The sequence below is a fragment of the Lepisosteus platostomus genome, chromosome 10, assembly GCF_059453375.1.
Source record: "Lepisosteus platostomus isolate fLepPlt1 chromosome 10, fLepPlt1.hap1, whole genome shotgun sequence".
Taxonomy (NCBI): Eukaryota; Metazoa; Chordata; class Actinopteri; order Semionotiformes; family Lepisosteidae; genus Lepisosteus; species Lepisosteus platostomus.
In genome coordinates, this window is record NC_142620.1 from 44,606,686 (window position 1) to 44,627,708 (window position 21,023).

General features: G+C 42.0%; 2 protein-coding genes across 3 annotated transcripts in view; both read right to left on the minus strand.

Moving 5' to 3' along the window:
• nhsl2 (NHS-like 2) overlaps window positions 1-8,441 on the minus strand; it is a 102,479-nt gene extending 94,038 nt beyond the window's left edge. The window contains exon 1 of one of the 2 annotated variants that reach the window (XM_088649137.1): window positions 6,768-8,441. In XM_088649137.1, the coding sequence (XP_088505263.1) occupies window positions 6,768-7,044 (277 nt within the window). In that variant the 5' untranslated portion in view covers window positions 7,045-8,441. The remainder of the gene's footprint in view (window positions 1-6,767) is intronic. The other variant, XM_088649138.1, reaches the window with a different exon arrangement.
• Window positions 8,442-12,319: 3,878 nt separating this feature from the next.
• Window positions 12,320-18,343, minus strand: rps4x (ribosomal protein S4 X-linked). Its single transcript, XM_088649143.1, has 7 exons — window positions 18,250-18,343; window positions 17,420-17,497; window positions 16,788-16,968; window positions 15,819-15,916; window positions 15,163-15,334; window positions 13,425-13,582; window positions 12,320-12,496 (listed from the first exon to the last, which is right to left on the minus strand). Exons 1-7 carry the CDS (start codon window positions 18,250-18,252, stop codon window positions 12,398-12,400), a joined length of 789 nt encoding a protein of 262 aa, XP_088505269.1. The 5' UTR covers window positions 18,253-18,343; the 3' UTR covers window positions 12,320-12,397.
• Window positions 18,344-21,023: the final 2,680 nt, after the last annotated feature.

Consider the following 21,023-nt stretch of genomic DNA (forward strand, 5'->3'; position numbering starts at 1 on the left):
TGAGCGCAACGTTTGCGGTGCTTGAGTCCCGCACCGAGAAGCAGCCTCAAGAAAGCAACACCTAAACACACCTTCTACTTCCATGACGGGATTCTTGAAATCGAGACCCTGACTTGGTCATGCGTTTATCATTACTTTGGGCAGAGGATCTGGACACAGGGAGTCACTTCTGTTTCATCTTTCACAACCCAAGAGGCCTTCTCAGTGAAATCTTCACAACTGTCTGCCTGGGTGTAAACCCTGTCCCCACAGGGGAAACACACTGGTGAGATCCACTCACAATATAAGATTAAGCAGCTTTCAAATTGCCATAAACACATCTTGTAAAGACCTCCCACAAGCTCCCTGTGAGCTGTTAATGCAGAAAACCATGGAACAAATGCTGTTACACAGCACACAGCGTCTTTTGTAAACTAATTCCATCTCCTTCAAGGCCAATGTGATTCAGCCACCGAGCTGACTTACAAGCACACTGGGTGGAAGGAAATACATCAGACTCCCACTGCACTGCAATTTGAGACATTTCAAGGTATACAAGCTGCTGGTTCTTGTAAAACAACTGTACTGATTATATAATAAAGCATTATTTATTGAGCTGAGGGGTGTGTAAGCAGGTATGATTAGAATTAGTAAATTATGTGTGTTTGCTTATTTGTGTCTGCTCATTTGTTTGTTTTTTTAACTCGGTGTAAAGTCCTGAAGAAAAAAATTTACACATAACACAATCCATAAAACTTAAAAAAGTAGCAGTCTTATATCAAAGCACTTTTACAAGGATGAACCATGACAACACTATAAAACTAATACAACATTAGAAGAGTATTTTATATTAATTACATATAATGTTTCTCTTATTCTGTCTATACCATTTTCCATGTTATACAAACAGAAAGACATTAATGATGTTTTTATTACGGTCTGAAAACATAAGGCAGTGCTTTCCAAGTTTTGCATTGACAATAACAATAAGAGGCACGGGTCCAAACTGCTGTTTCAGTAGTCATAACGATAAGCTATAATGGAAACGTAATTTGAAAAATTACCTCTGTAGGAAGAGTAACCTTTGAAAGTGGATTTTATAGCAATTTGAACAGGAAACATTTTCCATTTCATTGGGCTGTGAAGGCAAATCAATGCCTCAAACAAACGAAAGAAGGAGAAGCCTCAAGGAAAGTTGCCCTGATATTCTGAAGCTGTAAAGAACAGACAGATGAAAGCCAGGCCCGACCTTGCCGACAGACAATCTCCTCACTCATCTGTCCATCTGTAAACACTCCCGTCCTGGTTGGGCTTTTTTTGGCATCCACATCTGGAGCGCTGCCGTGGCAACACCAGGACAGCGGAAAGTGTGTGCAAGGCCTGTATCTGAGAGGAAGGCCTGAGCCAAGACAGGAAGTTGTTACTGCTGCGCATTACCTGGATGTAATGTCAGCCCTTAACGCTCACATCCCCCAGCTGCTCCCTCTGTCTCTGAGCTCTGCTTATAAGCTGTTAAACGCATGGAAAGAAGCAAGATGAGAAACACAGATGCAGATGGGGGTGTAAAAGTGAGCTCTTGGCAAGTAGCAAAATCATGCCCTACAACAAATACCGCCTCAAGATCTCTGCACAAGCACATCTTTTAAGCTGACCGGGGTGACACGCCAGAACTAATCATAAACATTTAAGTTCTTCTACTTTTAATTTTTTGGTTAGTGGTAAGCTAATGACACAACCCTCCTCAGTTGTGTCAGGGTAAAATGAACCAAGGTGGCCTGTGTGTGATTAATAAATCTGTCGAGAAGCAGGAGCTAGCATTACGAGGTCACTGCTTGCTCTCTGAGAACGAGAAGGCTGTGTCACACTGCAGGAGTGGAGAGATGTCAAGAGTCTGATTCTCGTCACCAAGCCACAGTGACCCTGTCTCCCGCAGAGCCTGCAGAGGAGAGAAACCAAGAATATTGCATCCTCGCATTCTCTGGACTGTATTTGAAATGGCACAGACTTAGACCATTAACACTTCGCCCTGGGGAACAGCTGCAAGGCACTGTGGGTTCATCAACCCAGTGCATAAAGAAATCAAGATTCACCCAGTGAGAGAGAAAAGTGTCTCTTTTATGCGCACATATTTTGTGTATTTTTTTTTTGTTTGCTGACCTGGTTAAATACAGTACATAACTGACTCTAATTGAAATTGTAAGGTTCCAACTTGCTTACGGGATTCGAATACCGATAGACAGGAAAAATCCACTTTTAAAATAAGCAGCCTCAGTAAAACACCAAGCACATAAAGGAACTGAAATAAACAACTCCATGCAGGTAACTTGGTCAGATGTAGATGATCACAGAGAAGGCTTGCCATTTATCCTACAGGTGTAAGTAAAAAAAAAGTCAATTCATATATGCTTTGGGTTGCTCTTATTTATACAGCAAGGCCCTTTATAACTTGCCCTATTGCACAGATTCCGAATGACCAAATATTTATTATATAATATTGAATGATACAAGTCTTATCATCGTTACTTTAAGGAATTAATCTATAAGAAAAGCTGCGCTAGTGTGTTTTTTGTCAAGAGCATTTTAAGAACGTTCACAGCTACTGTAACTCACACACATTCAGAACAAAAACCAGACTGCGTATCAAATAAAATGTAACTGATGTATAAAAAAGAGCTTAGCTGCTTGTTAACAATTTGTCCAAGATCTTGGGAAGGCAAGACATACAGTATGTCTATAGCAGTTAGGGTCTGACATCCAGTCTGTGGAAAGGGTTCTCCGTAGTTAATACCAGATGGGCAACAAGTTCTACAAAAATGTTAATACCATCAAGACTAGCAGACTTATTAGTGTTAATATTACAAAGTTAAGCGAATTTTGCTGACTCAGTGACTAACTGCCTTGTCAGCTCTGCTCCTGTGAGACCACTGTCTGATGGGATGTGTCCCAGCTGGGCCCTTAAGCACCACTGCTAATAGGAACAGACCTGCTCCCTCTTTTTTCTACACTTAGCCCCTAGTGTCAAAAATAGCCAAATTAAAGTAGATTATTTCCAGCAACTCCAGCATGCAGAGGTTTATGCAGTCTCTCTGCAACATTACAGGTATTCAAATTACTCAAACCCATGACAGAGATTTCTTGAAAACGAACAGTGAAAAGCGAACTAGAGGAAACTTGCTTACATGAAAGTGAATTTAAAACTCTGAGCAGGAGGTATTTCTTTACCAGAAGACTTGTAGGAGTCTGGAACAAGTTTCCTATTTACATTGTTAAATATCCTGGTTTCTATCAAGAAACGTCTGGATACGTTTCTGGGATCATGGAACTACTAACTACTGAATAGGCCAGATGGTCAAAAGGCTTCCTCTTGCCTGTAGCCATGCTTATATTCTTAAGCTAATTAGTAATTTGCTTCCTGATTTCTGACTAAAATGCTCTTAACGGGTCATCAATTTGTGGTGAACAGACCCAGGAGGGCTTGACAATGTATCACACGTTCCTAGTTTACACTGCATCACATTTCACATTTCAGGAGTTCTAAAACTCACGAACCGTACAGGTTTGATATGAATTGCCAACCCCATAGAACATTTGAAGAAACATCTAAAATAAAAAAAATTAAACAAATTTCCTGCAACTGATACATAAACCAAAAGACACAATGGTCTCCAAGACCTTGGCTGAGAACCACTATAAAAAAACTATAACCTACATGCGCATACCAGCACTTCAAGCTCAGCATTTCTCATATTTAAGATGTATGGGTTTTTTGTCTTCCTGTATGTAACATTCTGCCAGTTGTTTTTTCCTTCCCATCTTTTGCTAAATTTACTAGTTTACTAACTACATTGCAATTCAGAATGCCTGCCTTATTAAGGAAGATAAGTGGTCCTAAGATCCCTATGGTACTACAATAGTGCAATCGAATTCGAGCATTTATCCCCCTTATCTGTTATTCATACTATCGATTAACTGTGTCCAAATATATTATCTTGAATTGCTACCACATGCAATTAAACATTTTTTATTATACATTACATAAAATGGTTTGTGAAAATTTATATCAAACACTGTTTGCATCCAGGAATACTGTTGCTTGTTCATTAGCTAGTGTGACCAACCTTTCCCATTGCTCAACCCCTATAAGCTTATTACTGCTTATGACTTCTAATCATCATTTTTATACCCTTACATGTAACTCTAGTACTGGGTGTATTGGTCTGTAATTATTTAGTTTGGTTTTGTTGTTTTATTTCACTTTTGTGGTGGAATAAGCACTACGTTATCAAAAGGTAAGCCAATCGAAATGTATTATTCCTCATCCTGAGTGAGGAATTGAGTTGAAGAATTTTGCTAACAAACAAAAAGTATCATATCTTGTTTCCTTATGTTCAATTGCTACAATGCCATCGGCCACTGCTGATTTCTTTATCAGAAATGCAGTATTACTGAATATAGAACTGTTTCTTTCTACCTCAGCCTGACCCGTGTTGATAATTTCTTTCTTAGTAAAGGGCTGAGTGAAATATTAACTTAATACATTATCCAATATAAGTTTTCTCATTTCTGTCTCTGAAACACGTTACTATTCTTTTGCTGTTGTGGTACTGATAGATCTTTTTATTTTTTTTAACCCCCACAGTTAACTCCCTCTAAGTTACTTCTCTGCCAGTCTTTCTAATATCCTTTTTCACCTGTGCTGAGGGTTAATCACATTCATTTTATTTAATAAGATCCACTTTGACAACTGCTGTCTAGCTGTGAATTTCCTTTCTCTTGGTGTGAATCTCCTTCAATAACCTTAAACTGTTGTCATCCATTCTCTACTGATTCCATATCTGTCCTATCCCATTCTATTTCTCTTAAGCTGTGTTGCTCCTTCGTCGTCTGTTTTCCTGGAATTAGCAGTTACCCAGATGTTCTTCTAATGGAAAAGGGAACTGAAACTGAATCTTTTATCCTGCAGCCCCGTGGGACACTGCTGGGGAGGATCTGGGCCTAGTTGAAGCACCGAGAGGAAATATATTTGTTCTGAATGTACAGCTGCTTGTGCCTCATGATAAAAACTCCACTGTAGTACTTTGGTTGAACCCTTTCCCCAGCCAAGAAGTCTCACCATGATGAAAAAGCCTCAAGAAATATTGTGATGCCAGCCCATCTTTTCTTACTAAACACTTCCACTTACCATGTCTCTGGTTTAGCTCTGACCAAAGGGAATCAAGAAACTGCAGCCAGTTGCTCAAAAAAACAACCTCTTTAGTTTCAGTTTGGCAGAAACAGTATCCTAACAGGGTTTTCCCTTCAGTTAAAGCAATACAGTTTAACAAGATGTCTTTTTTTTCTGAAGAGGGCAAAGAACAGACTGCAATTGGCTGACCTGAAACTGAAATATTTTAGATGCACTTTAGAGAAACTGTAAGAACATAAGACGGGTAACAGATGAAAGGAGGCCATCCAAACCATCCAACTTGTTTGGTTGCGAGTACCTAACCAGTCCAAGGATCTCATCCGACCATTTCCTGAAAGACGCCAGTGTATCAGCTTTGTCAACATGGCTGGGTGACTTGTTCCATACTCCCACGATCCTTTTTGTAAAGAAGTGCCTCTTGTTATTTGGTTTTAATTGCTCTTCCACATTGTTTCCACTTGTGTTCCCTGGTTCACATTTCACTGGTCATTCTGGATAACTGATGATAATGGAAATATCTCCCACGAGACTACTCCAAAGCATAAAGATACACAAAAATTCAAGCTTTTTGAACGCTAGCTCAAGGAGCTCAAACGCTGCCAACCACAGAAGTCATCATGGTGTGTGAGCCCTGATTTGCTACTACTGTATATAAACTAGAAGTAACTGCGCGTTGCGTCCTACAGTATATTATTTTTCCTGCATTGTCAGTATAACGGAAATAAGAGGTCGCCAGGTCCGTTACCATCTTATATGTGTTCGCGTTATTAATAAATTTGCCCTTAGTAATTGTACGGGTAGTATCTCGACTGTTTTATTTAATTAATCAGCCACTGAACGAAGTATTTCAAAATAATAAACTGCAGTACAGCATTTCCTGAGCTTAACACCCATGTCAAAGTTGTCGGAAATAAAATGTTTTTTTATCTAAAACTGCAATGGAAATGTAGACTGGGGGTGGAACCTGTATCTGCCTCCCTCTGCCGCTCCCACTACACCACGACTTGCTCGTCCCAGCTGTGAGTTTTGGACTCCGCACAAGCCAATCCTGTGTCACGAGTTGAACTTGTCAGCTTGTGTAGTTGAACAAGGTTTTGATCGCAGTTACACCCCAAACATTATCCAGATGGGATTTCATAAACCTAAAGGCTTTATATACTTTAATCGTATACTGTACAGACGGTATGAATAACCTGAATTTGCTCCTATTTCTACTAAATATATGCAGTATTAGACAAAAATATAAACACCTTTTAAGAAGGAAATAAGAGAAAGAGAAAAATAGGAAATTCATTTATATCAGGCTGCTGGTTTTATATTGCATATATCTGCAACTGGATATGTTTGTCAAATAATGATTGAAAGGTCAAAGAAAAAGGCAAAATCAAAGTTTAATTTGAGAGTGCGTGCCTATCATACACAATCACAGTCACTCTCATCCAACATGCATCATATAAAACGAAAGCGACTTACATTTATGTCAGAAAATCTGAGCTTAATTATTGGCACTTTTTTTTTTTTACTAAAATAAAAACTTGGTGAAAGAAGTCTGCAATTAAAATTCCACCCGTGAAATGACCGGAAAATTGGTGCCTTTACTTACTCCTTCTTGATGGCTTTGTAGCTAGCGCAGAAACGTGTTTTTGGAGACTGATAACTTTGCTCTCCAAAGTCCCGGAACGCCGATAAATCGAAACGATCTCCCCCTCAAGTTCTTCTATGATGCTGACGGACTGCCTGGATAAATCCGAGAGCTGTCTTAGCACTGAGCACAGCGAAAAGCCGCAAACGTCCACCAGATCCGCGAATATCGCCGCTTGCCTTTTCGCGTCTCCTTTGCAAACATCTCTGGGAAGGATTGCCCTCTTACAAAAAGGCATTTTCGCCCGAGGGTACCCTTAACAAACAGTCGGTCGGCACTCCGAGAAAAGTCAAACTATTGCTGCGAAATCTTCGCCAGGAGTTGCGATGACTTTCATGTCTCTTTGCATTGTAATTAATTGTCCACTGCGCGGAGCTGTAGCTGGAGCGCTGTAGCCTTCTTGTTTTAACTTGAAACCCAAAAAGCGCTCCGGTCAAGGCCGTTCACCTATCATCAGAGAGCAAAGCATAGCCCACTCCTCCAGGAATGACTACTGAGAAAACCGTGAATGTTACAAGTCTGGATGCGGCACGAAACAGAGCGATAGCAAAAATGCCCCAAGCCAAAAAAAAAGGATACAAGAACATCTTAATGTTTAAATGGAAATTACTCACAACTAGTCTTACCGCATGTTAGGTTTATAACGGAAACTTAATATTTAATACGTCGTTAGAAAACTTTGTTTTCTCAACTAATTTTTTGCGTTATTTTGCAATAATTACTGCACTATTGCATGATACACCTGTTATTTTATCAAATCATTTTTTCACTGTCGTTTATGTGTGGTTTTGTACACCACCTTCATATGTGTAGTCTTTGCTTTGTTTTTGCTCTCAAATCCAGAATCTGGAAACACTATACCAAGGTACCACTAGGCTTGGAACCTCATCGCGTTCTGTCTCTGCTTCACCTTTTTAGTTCAGGACTAGTAGTCATAGCCCGTGGACTGCCTCCAGTGAACCCAAGACGTTCTGGTAGCACTGAGTTTCCGCAAGGTACAATACACCAAATTGTCACCGTGGGAAAGGAGACTCAGCAAACCCACGCGGTAGAAGTGTTTAAGGTTTATAAACACAAACGCATTGAAAGCCGTACGTGAATCGTGAAATCCTTTAGAAATTAGCTGCAAAGAGTGGAGATAACGCCGCTGCAATTAAGGTATAAGCAGGTGCCTGTATTTAGCTCGTAGTAAATGAGGGGTGACAGAAAGAGCAGATCCTACTACCTTACGGTTATTTATGCTCTGAGAGATCCTGAATTCGCTTTTGGGCTCATGACACGCAGGGGGCTACTGCGTTTTTCAGGACCATACATGTGCATGTAAACATTTAGAACTTTAGAAAGGTTACACACGGGACGAGAACATCCCGTCGTCATAACCATTAGGTAGTTAGTAGCCAATTGATCCAACAGTCTTATTAAACCGGTTCTGGTAGGAAGCCAAGGTAACTGCTTCAACAACATGACTGGCTAGTTTGTCGCAGACTCTCACAACCCTTTGTCGAAAGAAGCGCCTCCTGTTCTCTGTTTTAAATGCACTTCCCCGGGGTCTCCACGTCTGTGTTTATTCTGAGTGCTCGAAATACAGGCTGTTGTTGCTGAAGAAGAAGGGCCAGGGCAATGCCTGGGTGTGTGGAGTTAACTGTGACAAACTGTGCAATGCTTGTGCTGTTGGAGCAGGATCTTTCTTCATCATCAGCTGCCGTTTTTCTATCACGGGAGAAAAGCCTCGTCTTAGGGAACGCGGGTCCAAGCTTCCGCGAAAACGTCAAAATGAAAAACAAAAACGTGACTGGCAGTCATTTCACATGTGGAAAAAGAGCTGCACGGCTGGAACTGGCGAAGGCTGGCGTGCTCAGGGATCCACCTCAGGAGCATCTGGACCTGCTTGAGGGTGTCGTTATGAACAGGACAGGGCTCCAACCCGACAGGAGAGCAAAAGAGCCGAGTCCCTAGGGAACTGCCAGGCCACTGTGCAGCACCGTCTAGGCTATCTTATCACGACCGTTTTTCGGGGCTAATATGAAGTCGGTCACATGGAAGCAATTGATTAAAACCAGCTGGCTCGCCGTCCTGCGCCTGAAATCTGAATGTTTCCATTGTTTTCTGGAGGGGGGCAGCTTAATATATCTGAGAAATACACAGTCCCTCGCCTCCCATCGTTTTTGGTTCTTCCCTTTTTGAGTTCATTTCCTTTCTGGGAATTCCGAGGGCCAAAGGCATCTCCAGTATTGCTGATCTATTTGCAGACTCAGAAGACTAAGACTGCTGGGGAAAGATACTACTCACAGTTCTAAAGCAAACGTGCCCCCTGTCCAAAACGGACAGATAGATTTTCCTTAATTCTGGAAATACACAACTAAAAATAATAATTTAACAATTATCGCTTGCATCTTGCATGGGGCACAATTTTAATCCCAAGGAGCTTCACATATAAGAGAGGATCCTCTTAATTATTGAAATGCAGCTCCCACCTGTGTGATCAGATAGAGAAGTGAGATATTTCTCTGATTATGGAGGAAGTGTAGGTCAGCCAGATTGATCACGCGTGAAATGGAGTTTAGGTTTAACATGAACATTGGAGTTAACACCCCTGCTCTTACAAATAACATCCTGGGATCTTTAATGCACACATAGTCAGTTTTGTCTCTCACTTCAGGGTTTATACCTTCTTCAGCACAGAGTGCCTTGTCAACATACTGTGGTGCTGGTTTGGAAAGTCCAGACCAGAGGAAAGAGCACCACCTACTGGTCTAACAACACCATTTACAGCAGTAACCTGGTTTCTCTAGAAGTCTCCCATTCAAATAGTGGACAGGTTCCGTCCTTGTTTAGCATTTGAGGAGGTCAGCCAAGGAGGTGAAAATGCTGCTGGACCAAGCATCAAGAGCAGGTGTCTCAAATACAGAATAAAGGTGACCATGAGCCACTGTGACAGCAGTGCATGATATTGTCTGGCCCTTAAGGCTCCAGCTAGTATACAAATAAAATTACATGATAGCATGGGTGATATCACTTTCTAAAGCAATTCACTAATGCATTTTCCAGAGCTCAGCAAACACATTTGCCAGCGTAAAATCCAAATTACTACTACACACACATACACTTCAGAAGTAAAAAAAACACCCTTGAGGGAAGAAAGCAAACTATTTGAGTAAGGTAGCAAAATGGTCTAGAAGCAAATGTTGAAAATGTTTACCAATGCAGGGCCTATTCAAGCTGTGGTTTAAAAAATGTTGCCTTTCAATACATAGTGTACTTACAAAAGATGACTGGTCAGTGTCACAAAAACATCACCAGTCACCCACACAGCACCGCACAAACAAATGCAGTCCCAGAGCTTCAGAAAGCTGGGGCTATCTCAGAATTTCTTAATTGACACAATTATGGCCCCAGAACCTAAGAAACCTAAATTCTAATTCTTGAGGGACACTCCCCATTTGGCATTCCAAATCTCTCAATCTTCAACAGATTAAGACCTGAGTAACAGCATAAACCAAACCAATTATTCACTTCACTGGTCCCACAAATAACTCAAAGATAATCTGGTTTAATCTTTTCAGTCAGGGAACATAGCCTAGCCATAGAAAATGGACACAGACCATGTGGCTGTCCAGAGAAGACAGGCTCAGTGAGCACATCCTAGCCATAGAAACTGGACAAAGGCACAGACCTGGCTGTTCCGAGAGGACAGACTCAGTGACCACAGACTGGCAATAGAAACTGGACACAGTGAGACCTGGCTGCTCTGATACGACAGGCTCAGTAACCACAGACTGGCAAATGAAAATGGACACAGCCAAACCTGGCTGCCTAAAGACAAAAGGAGTATACCCACTGGCAACAGGGAGAAGACAGATGAGTTTTCTTCTGCACTATGAGAAATACTCTTGGATTAGACAAACCTTTGTCTCTAAAATAAATCTTATCCCAGAATTTCGACACTTGCCAGAATCAGAACAGCTTCCAGCACTACAGATCCGAGCAGGAAAGGATGAGCTCTGAACAGGACAGATTGTGGTTGGTCCAAGGCAGCATAACAGCTCCTCCATCTGTGTGCCAGAATGTACAATTACTTTCAATTCATTGAGCAAGGCCAGGTGGAGCCCAAGTGGAGACCAACTCTCAATCCTTCTCTTGCATGCTAGAGTCCAGTAAACTTAAAAGAGAGCATGGTGTCCAGTGTCCTGTTTTGTGTGCTATAATTAGCCCAAGGACACTTGCTTTCAAGGAGAATACCTCCGAAGACAGCCCTGTGGAGTTCTGCTGGCACCCACTGGGTTATTCGGTGTGGTCTGTGATGAGTGCGTTGGCGCGAGGTACAGAAAAGCAGGCTGCGCCCAGCAGTGCCCATATGGCACCTTCCCTCGTCAAGTCCTGGGAGCACACACTGCAGAACACACTTGCCGAGGGGAAAACAATGACCAGCTCCAATTTTCTTTTTCCTGCGGCGCTTCTGTGGTTTTCTTTTACAGATAGTGAGGTAATCACAAACCAATGAGCGTGCTTCGTTTTCTGCAGCTGAAAAACTTCCCGCACTGGATAAAATGGATAAAAAGCATGTTGGGAAATAGTTTCGGAGCATTCGGAGGAACACACTTCCCCACACTCTACACCCGTCTGCAGGTGTTCCTGTACACAGTACCCCAAAACTATCTGCATATACAGCAGCCTCCACAGTTCCTCAATGATTTATCTAGCAAAAGATGTTTGTTGTACCTCAAGGTTTTCTAAACAAAATTTAATAACATAGAAATGAATACAGTATGTAAATGTAACCATAAAAATAATTTGTCCCATTTACATTTTCAAATGTCTTTCATGGCCTGTAAATACATTAAAAATGCAGTTCTAACCCTCTAATGTTTTTATTCACTGGTTCAGCAGACTGAGAAAAGAAGCTTCTAGAACCTTATCTGCTCCTTCATATTATAGGGGGCTGAATACAAAAGACAAACACTCAGTACTGGGTTGACATGTGGAATGTTCTAGCATTGTGATAATTAACCTGTTGAGAAAATGTTCAGGGATCGATATGTGGCAGAACTCCCCTGAGGCCTACTGTATCGATGGCCATTGCAGGCCACTCTTGATACACCTGTGGCAGGAGCTAGAGAAAGAGCTGTGCTACATGGAGGAAACAGAGAGGTGCTGCATGAATGAGTGGCTGGATCTCTCACAAGTTAAGCGCTCATTAAAAGGCAACAGGAAGAGCCCAAAGCATTATGAATACATTTAAACATTTAGAAACATGTAGCTATTATAGACAGATAACTCACTTAACCTTCAGCATTTTAATCCCAAAGAATTAAATAATGTGAGCATTCTACAATGGAAACTACATTACCAATGAAGCAGAGAGACTTTACTAGAGGAATGAATTGGTAAATCAGGTTGTGCAAACCCAGAAACCAGGAAAAAGTACCGATGCACAACTGATTACACAAGTCAACTCCTCAGTAAGACCACAGAAAGCAAGTCTTGTATACATTAGTAACACTCCAAAAATGGTGTTTTTGTAAATAACATTTTATTCAAATTTCATGAATCTCTGCTGTTTGTACAGGGCTGCCCAGTCAACGTTGGCACAGTTACTGCCCCTGCTTGGCTGCCAGCCTCTTGTCCCTCTCTTCAGCAATGGTGAGGCGGATACCCTTTCCGCGGGGCAGAGACACCCACGGCTTGTTACCCTGAAACACAAGACAGGACAGTCTTACAGCATGCACTACAGGAATATCATTCTAGTGCTCAGTGCAAGGCATCAGTCACTTGGTCAAGAGGCTTTAGAAAGAGTACCAAAGAGCTCCACTGCTCTTAGAAGCGATTCTGGAAAAATCAAGTTCTAACCACCCCTCTATTAAAAAAAAAGACTAATAGTAAAAATAATTGATGGCGAAAAACATTGCCAAGGTTTACTTTTAAAGTCATACTTAAGATGATTTTTCAATGTTCATTAGCCTAATCTAATCATTAGAAATCAGCTGTTGTTTTTATACAATAAAAACCTCAATATGATATGATAAAAAAACAATTTGTCAACAACTTAGGCAAATACCCGAAATTCCAAACACAGCTACAACAAATGATTTCAATACAGGGATCAAACTGGAGAACTCTTGCTCCGAACGTGAAGACAAGAGCGGAGTGTATGCCACTTGAAGTAATATTTAACAAGAATTAAAGCTCTGTTCCCTCACACTTCCCCAAGTCCAAGCAGGGGACTGAGTGCCATTACACTCAGATTTACCACTGCACAAAAACTTGCTTTAAGGACAGGTCTGTGCCTGGATAATTTTTGCAACTTTGCAGCCCAAAGCAGATGACCTGTAGCAGTTACAAATTATAAAACTAGAGAGACAGATGGCAGTGATTACCACTCCAGTAATCAGGTCTGTTCCATTTAAGCTACTGAGTCAAAATAGATCAGAGACTGTCCAGAGGTCCCTCTTGTCTCTCAAAGAGAAATCTATTATCACACTAAAGAACTGATTAATGTATATAGATTTTTGCAGCTATTCTTAACTTGTAAGGTCCCTTAAAGCGCCCCACCAGACTATCAAATTAAGTTCACAATTCTATATGTACACCCCTACTGGGTAGCTCTGCAGGAAGCCTCACCTTGCCAATCACAAAAATGTTGGACAGCCTGGTGGCAAAGCTGTTTCCAGTGCTGTCCTTGACATGGACCACATCAAAAGACCCAGGGTGCCTCTCCCTGTTGGTGATCACACCAATTCGGCCCAAGTTAGCACCCCCAGTCACCATGCACAGGTTACCTGCAGGGAAAAGAACACAGTTAGTGACAGGCTTTTTTTTCACCTCCTGTGAAAAACCAAGTTCTGGTCACAGGAGATGCTCCTGAGCCTCACACCTTTGATAACCCTTCTCAAACCGAATCGAGTACTGTCCAAGCCCACAGCGTGTCTAAAAAACCATCAAAGGCTTTTCAAATGTAGTCAGGGTGCTGTCCATTCTCATACTCAACATATATAAACTGAAACCTTAACATGCCTGTTTAGTTACAAGTGCCACAAAAAAGTGATCACTTTATTAGTTATATACAATTTCTTGCATTAGAAATTTGTCTTTTTACATACCCCAGCTTGCTCTCCATGAGATACAGAGGCACACAGACGGGGAGAGAGAAGCTTGGGGTCAGAGCGCAGGGTCACCCATTTATACGGCAGCCCTGGAGCAGCTGGGGTTAAATGCCTTTCAAAGGGGCCCAACGGAGTAGGATTCCTCTGCCAGCCGCGGGATTTGAACCGGCAACCTTCCATCCACAGGCGCAGATCCTTAGCCACAGTGCCACTGCTCCGCCTCAATGACCAAAATGACCAAGTGGCTCTAACAGATCCTATTTGTGAAGTGCTACCAGGCCAGTAAAGAGGCACAACTGATACTCAACTCGAGCTCCAGACTCTTATAATACCACAAGGCATGACACGGCATGTCAAATAACTGAAGCAAAGCTTTCGACAAAAGAATATTACATCTTAACAGAAACACACTAATCGTGCTTCTACTGCAGATTATTTCAGCATTTCAAACAGTGCAAGAAATAAAACACAAACTCAAAAACAGTAAGACAATAGTCATTTGAATAAGTAAATACTGTAACCTTTAGTATATCTGATTCAATTTAAAAAAATCCAAGAACCATTATACACATTCCAAGGTGAAACATACATGTATAATTTAAAATGATTCTCCAAATTGCACCAGACATTCCTTAAGAGAGTCAAGGTTCCCAAATCATCCAACTGATTTCATTGGCAAAATAACTTCATATACATGTAATTACCCACATTAGGTTTAATGACTTGCATAAAGCCCACATTCAGGGTGTTCTTAGATATAAAAAAATAACCTTTCAAACATAAGCAAAGGCTCTGAAACACCTTTTCTAATGAATCTTTAAACACCAGTTCTTTTGCATTCTATGAGATGGCTCTTTTCTACCCTCAACTCTTGCATGGAAGAATAGCATTACCATCCACTTTAAAGAGATCTGTGAGTTTCTCTACCTAGTCAGGGGGGCACCATCAAAACTGATGTTGGAAACATTTCACTCCTGAAGTGGCCGCAACATAACTATTTCAACTCTAGTGGGATTAAATCCCACTTAACATCAACATTTAACAGCAAAAACATCCAAAAGAATTAAAACACAGCTTTCTGAAAGCATTCTGTTTCCATCTGAGGTGTATCAGGAAAGACCGCAGCTGTGTGGACACTGGATCCATAAGCTGTATTAATTAGAAGATATCAAGAATGGTTCAGAAACAGCAGGAGGTAAGATGCTTGAGCCCCAGTAGGGGCCTGGACTCAACCCCGCTCCCCTTTCCCCAATTACCTGTGTCGAACTTGATGAACTCTGTGATCTTGCCCGTCTCCAGGTCAATCCTGACGGTGTCGTTCACCTTGATGAGGGGGTCAGGGTACCGGATGGTGCGGGCATCATGGGTCACCAAGTGGGGAATGCCCTTGGTGCCGATAATGATCTTCTTCACTTTGCACAGCTTGTACTGAGAGGCAGAACGTTTCCACATTAGGGTTTCAACATGAAAGGCAAAGATGAGCACAAGCATACAACTGCAATTGTTGAACACAGCTGCAAAAAACCATGATCGCTCTTCAGAAAAAAATTTTTTGTCAACTTTTGTTCTCCGACCTATGAAAAGCATGAACAGCTGATTAAGAAGCCTTTCGGTATTTCAGAGGAAAAGATGAAGCTTGATCAGCTATTTAAGACCTTTTCATCACACCAAAATCGATAACTTTATCAGCATGTTAATTGAGTATAATACACAGTCTGCATGGCCAAATGATCATGCATCTGTCCATGGTGCAAAAAATTCACTTTCTACTATCAACACACAAGGTTCAGAAGCACAGTATATAATGAACATTGCATTGTGAGACTTACCTATCAACACAACATCAAGTTTAAAGAAATATAAAGATAAGCGCACCCCTTACTGCTCCAGGTGGCACTGACCCAAAACTCACCTTGGCTTCCTCAGCTGTGATGCGGTGAACAGTGAAGCGGCCCTTGACATCGTAGATCAGACGGAAATGCTCTCCCGTCTTCTCGATGCTGATGACATCTGAAGCCAAACACAATGGGTTCAGCAAACAGCAAGCCCAGGCCCCTAGAGCTTCATTACATTACACAGCCTTGGAAATCACTTCAATCGCTGGATACCACAACACAAACGGCAACTCCCAGCGCATTCTTATTAATATTGACCATCACTGCTGACAGGATTACAAAGTGAAGTGAATTTTACTAAAACACAGGCGGCACCCTGTTTAAACCAGCACGAACACCAGTAATGCAACAATTCCTCCTAATAAAATAATTCAGTTAAACAAATCTATCTTTGTAAACAAGGGTTTAAATCCTTACGACTACAAAAAAAACTACAGGAGGCTTAATACAAAAACTAGAAATACTGCAAATTACTGATGCATATTTCATCATTAGTAGGTATCAAACTTCATCTAACTCCTGTGCCAGATGTTCATAGTGCATTAAAAGTTTCCTGGGTTTTCCTCTGACACACTAATTTGAAATTGCAATCGTTCGCAGTTTGATGTTAAATGTTTTCCCCTGAATTTTTCCAATAGCAATACCAACATGCTCAGTTAATTAAATCCACCCTCAAACAATCAAGAGTTCTTCTACGAGCGAGCTGTGCCAGTGTGCATGAAGAGAGGAAGGGTAAGAGCTGCATCAAAGTTCCCCTGCGGTGATTTTCAAGTTTAAGATGTTGTACAAAGAAGCTAGATATACTGAAGCCAATGCCCTGGTAAATGGGAAATCCATGCAAGCATAAAGTACTTAATTTAAAACAAGGCTTCTATGATCAATAGTTTAAAAACATCAGGAATATCAAAATCCGCTTCCACGAACACTCCAGAGACATGAAGAAAAAGTCCAGCAGCCTTGTCCTGGGCCGCGCCCGGCACACTCACCCATGAAGCCGGTGGGGTAGGTGATGTCCGTGCGCACCTTGCCGTCGATCTTGATGAACCTCTGCATGCAGATCTTCTTCACCTCATCTCCGGTCAGGGCATACTTCAGCCGGTTCCTCAGGAAGATGATGAGGGGGAGGCACTCCCTCAGTTTGTGGGGGCCGGTTGAGGGGCGAGGAGCCTGCGGAACACGGCCGAACGAGGACTCAGCAAGACGCGTCTCCTCATAGACACGCGCCGACGGACAAGTTCCAAACCCTCTAGTAAAAACCCTCATGTTTCAAGACGCCTCTTCAACCCAGCTGTGATGCCAATTTAACCAAAGAGTGGCGTGCACAGTCCTAGACATGCTACAGAACATTTTTAATATGCACTTATTTTAGGTTGAGTGTTGTTTCTGCAGTTTTTGTAAAACAAATGGTATGGCTATGCTGAAAACAAATTTCTACCCTTTTTAATGGACTATTAAGCTTTGTTTTACAGTAGGCTGAGCAGTAATTTCTACTCTGGCTTGAATGTCACTTTCTTCAGTATTTCAGACACCTGAGATCCACAGGTCACTTCAGCATCGATCCTATAACACCCCCTCCACTCCTGCGGCACTAACATGTGAGCATCCTGTGGTCACTTACAAAAACTCCCGTGAGCTTGTCCAGCATCCAGTGCTTAGGAGCTGCGACGCGCTTCAAATGTTTCTTCGGTCCTCGGGCCTGAAAGAACAAAGAAAAAAACACTTAGCATTTTTAATAAGTTACAACCGGAGTAGCCAGGGCGACACGACAGGAAAGACCCGACTTTTCCCAGAACCCACATCTATTGCTTTTCTAGAACACAATGAAGCAGTAGGTTTCCCATGTGTGTAGTCCACCCTGTGGGTTAACAGACTCTAAATGAGGTCTTATCCTCATTAAAAACCTGTCTATAGCCACACAGCAAAAGCTGAAATCGCTACCGGCCGGAAAACTAGCAACCACGTTTATTTCATAACTCGTAACAAACCATATCTCGATCGAATAATCCATGCAGTTATGGATCCAGAATTTTCTCCCTGCTCATTTTCTGGCCACGACTCGAATCCGCTATAGGCCAGCTTCTCACACAGACTGATCTGCTACCCTATGGCACCACGCGATTACATTATTTTTTTATATTCGTGCAAAATACCTAACGACAAACCCAACCAAAACGAAAACCAGGGCTGTGTCGTACTCTGCCTTTACTACTGCCCTACTGTACTCACGACAAACCGCCATACGAGGTAACACTGTGGCGTCCGCCGGCATCTTTCTTTTCAAGGCTTTTTTCCAATTCATCCACAGCATCAAATCTTAAAATACCGGGCGATCGCATAACTACAAACACTAAAGTCGTGATTGTTGCACTTCGGTTAAGGGTATTGAACAGAAAAAACAAGATGTTTATGGGTTAAGTGTTAGGAGACCAAGAGTAAAACTGTCCTCACCATGGCGGTGTCTGCAAGGAAAAGGACCTCCTACTTCCAGGCCGACACGGATAACGAGGAAGGGACGGGTGCCGAAGAGGACCATACCACGCCAGGCCCGCAACAGGACACACCGCCGCCTAGCGGGGATGACTGCCTGTTCGTATACAAAACTAGCCCTGCTAATCCTTCCTGTTCACAATGTTAGGTTGAACAACATTTAAAAAGTCCATTACAGTTACAGTTTACTTAGGGACGGTTTATTATTTCCTGTCGTTCTTAATTAAAAATATCTGCAGCAAGAGTGTGTTTGCTCTGATACTTCTCATTACAGTTCAATGTAACGTATCAGTTTATCATCAGTACACGCTTACTTTGGGAGAAGTACTTGCACATTTAAACCGAAACGGCAAAATTAATCACTCTTAAGCGCCGTATTACATATTACTGCCTTGTGTGCTTCTAATAACTGTTCTATGTCCTGGTCCTGCTGTCCAGTCACTAGACGGGAGAGAAGACCTCATCCAGCTGCTTCATCCTCCTCTCCCTCCTGGAGGGTGCAATCTGGCAATGGTGCATGGCACCATATTCACCACCAGCGAAACCGAAACAGCAGGTACTAACCGTGATATCGAATATCTGATCAAGGACTGCTCCTATGAAACAGCATTCGTGGGCACTGGGCACAAGGTTACACATTTCAAGATACCCCTGCTACTAAAAGGAATAAAACACAAATGAGGGGTAAAACACAGTAAATTGCTGTGGGTAAGGTTTGTTTTATATATACTGTGTGTTTGACAAAGTATCTTATGTTTATGTGCATGTGACTGCAGACTTAAAGTCACCAGCCATATCACCCTGCAACTCACAAGTGGCAACCCACTGAAGCTAAGCACGTGTGAGCCTGGTCAGTACCTGGATGGGAGACCTCCTGGGAAAAACTAAGGTTGCTGCTGGAAGAGGTGTTAGTGGGGCCAGCAGGGGGCGCTCACCCTGCAGTCCATGTGGGTCCTAATGCCCCAGTATAGTGACGGGGACACTATACTGTAAACAGGCGCCGTCCTTCAGATGAGATGTACAACCGAGGTCCTGACTCTCTGTGGTCATTAAAAATCCCAGGGCATTTCTCGAAAAGAGTAGGGGTGTAACCCCGGTGTCCTGGCCAAATTTCCCATTGGGCCTTACCAATCATGCCCTCCTATTAATCCCCATCTATGAATTGGCTTCATTACTCTGCTCTCCTCCCCACTGATAGCTGGTGTGTGGTGAGCGTTCTGGTGCACTATGGCTGCCGTCGCATCCAGGTGGATGCTGCACATTGGTGGTGGTGCACAAGTGCTTTGAGTGGAGTGTCCAGAAAAGCGCTATATAAGTTAAAGAAAAATAATGCGAATAATAGCCCATTTGTAGAAACTGCTTTCTACAAACTGGCTATCATAAGCATGATGGAAGAGACAATTATGGAATAAGAGATAATTATGGAATGACAATTATGAAATAATTAACAATATTCAAAGTTTTAATGAAAGTCAGAGGTAGAAGTGAGGCAAATTAACAAATTAACCAAATTATGCTTGTGAGATGGGTTAGTATTGCTGCCTCACAATGCTGTGGCCATGGGTTCAATTCCTGGGGTGTTTGTTTATTCTCCCTGTGTTCGGGTGGGTTTCCTCATGGTGTTCTGGTGTCCTCCCACAGTCCATAGACATACTGGTAGGTTAATTGGCTTCTAGGAAAATTGGCCCTGGTGTGAGTGTGGTCCTGTTCCTTTCTGTGTGCCCTGCAATGGACTGGCATCCCATCCAGGGTATACCCTGCCTTGCACCCGCTGCTTATCAGGATGGGCTCCAGCTCCACCCCAACCCAGAATTGGAAGAAGCAGTTAGAAAAGAAGGGTATTGAGTGGGCTGTTTCCATCTCCAAACTGTCAAGCACCATCCATTCGCAAGAGAGAATTAGACGAGGTGTTTTTCAACTGATACTTTATAACTCACAACTGTGAAAATAATTAGAAACAAAACTGGCTGATTAAAATCAGCAAACATCACCCTTACTTAATTAAGAACTCTGGAGTGACATGACACCTTGCCAGGATCAATGGTTTATCCAGGTGCAAACTATGTTTTGAGAAGTATTTTCAGATTTCCAGGAGTTTTAGTAAATATACCATATAATCCATGTCTATAAACCAATAGAAGACATATAAATTAAAGAAACAGAAACAGCAAATCATATGAACTTATATAAAAATTATATAAGCTTTCATGTCATTGGTATTGTAACATCATGGGCCATTAATTTATTTTTATTTATGCCTTTTAAAAGGACAGTTCTAGGAGTGGGATGTCTTAATGGTGTTTTGTTTTTTTCGGCAAGTCTTTCTGTCAGGAAATACCAGCAAGAAGAAACAAATTTCTCGCATTTACATCTAGTAGAGAAAAAAAAACAAAACAACAAAGAAACTCAACCCAAGTCTTTCAGTTCTTTTGCCAGGAATAAGACCCTGCAGCTGCTAGAGTCATGAAATGTAGGAGCGCTCTGTTTCTCATGACTCGAGGTCGTCAGTCGCTGTTGTCATACATTTCTGAAGCTTTCACATGTGCGTTATAAGCCGCACAGAAAATCCCGCTGTTCTTTAGGGAACGCCTACTGCGTCTCAAATGATCAATGCTTTCTAAGGTACAAAGGCAAAGTCATGTCATTTGCCAAACCACTTTACACCATACGGTGTCGCGGGAAGCCGGAGCCTACCCAGCAAGCAACGAGCGCAAGGCAGGGTACACCCTGGATGG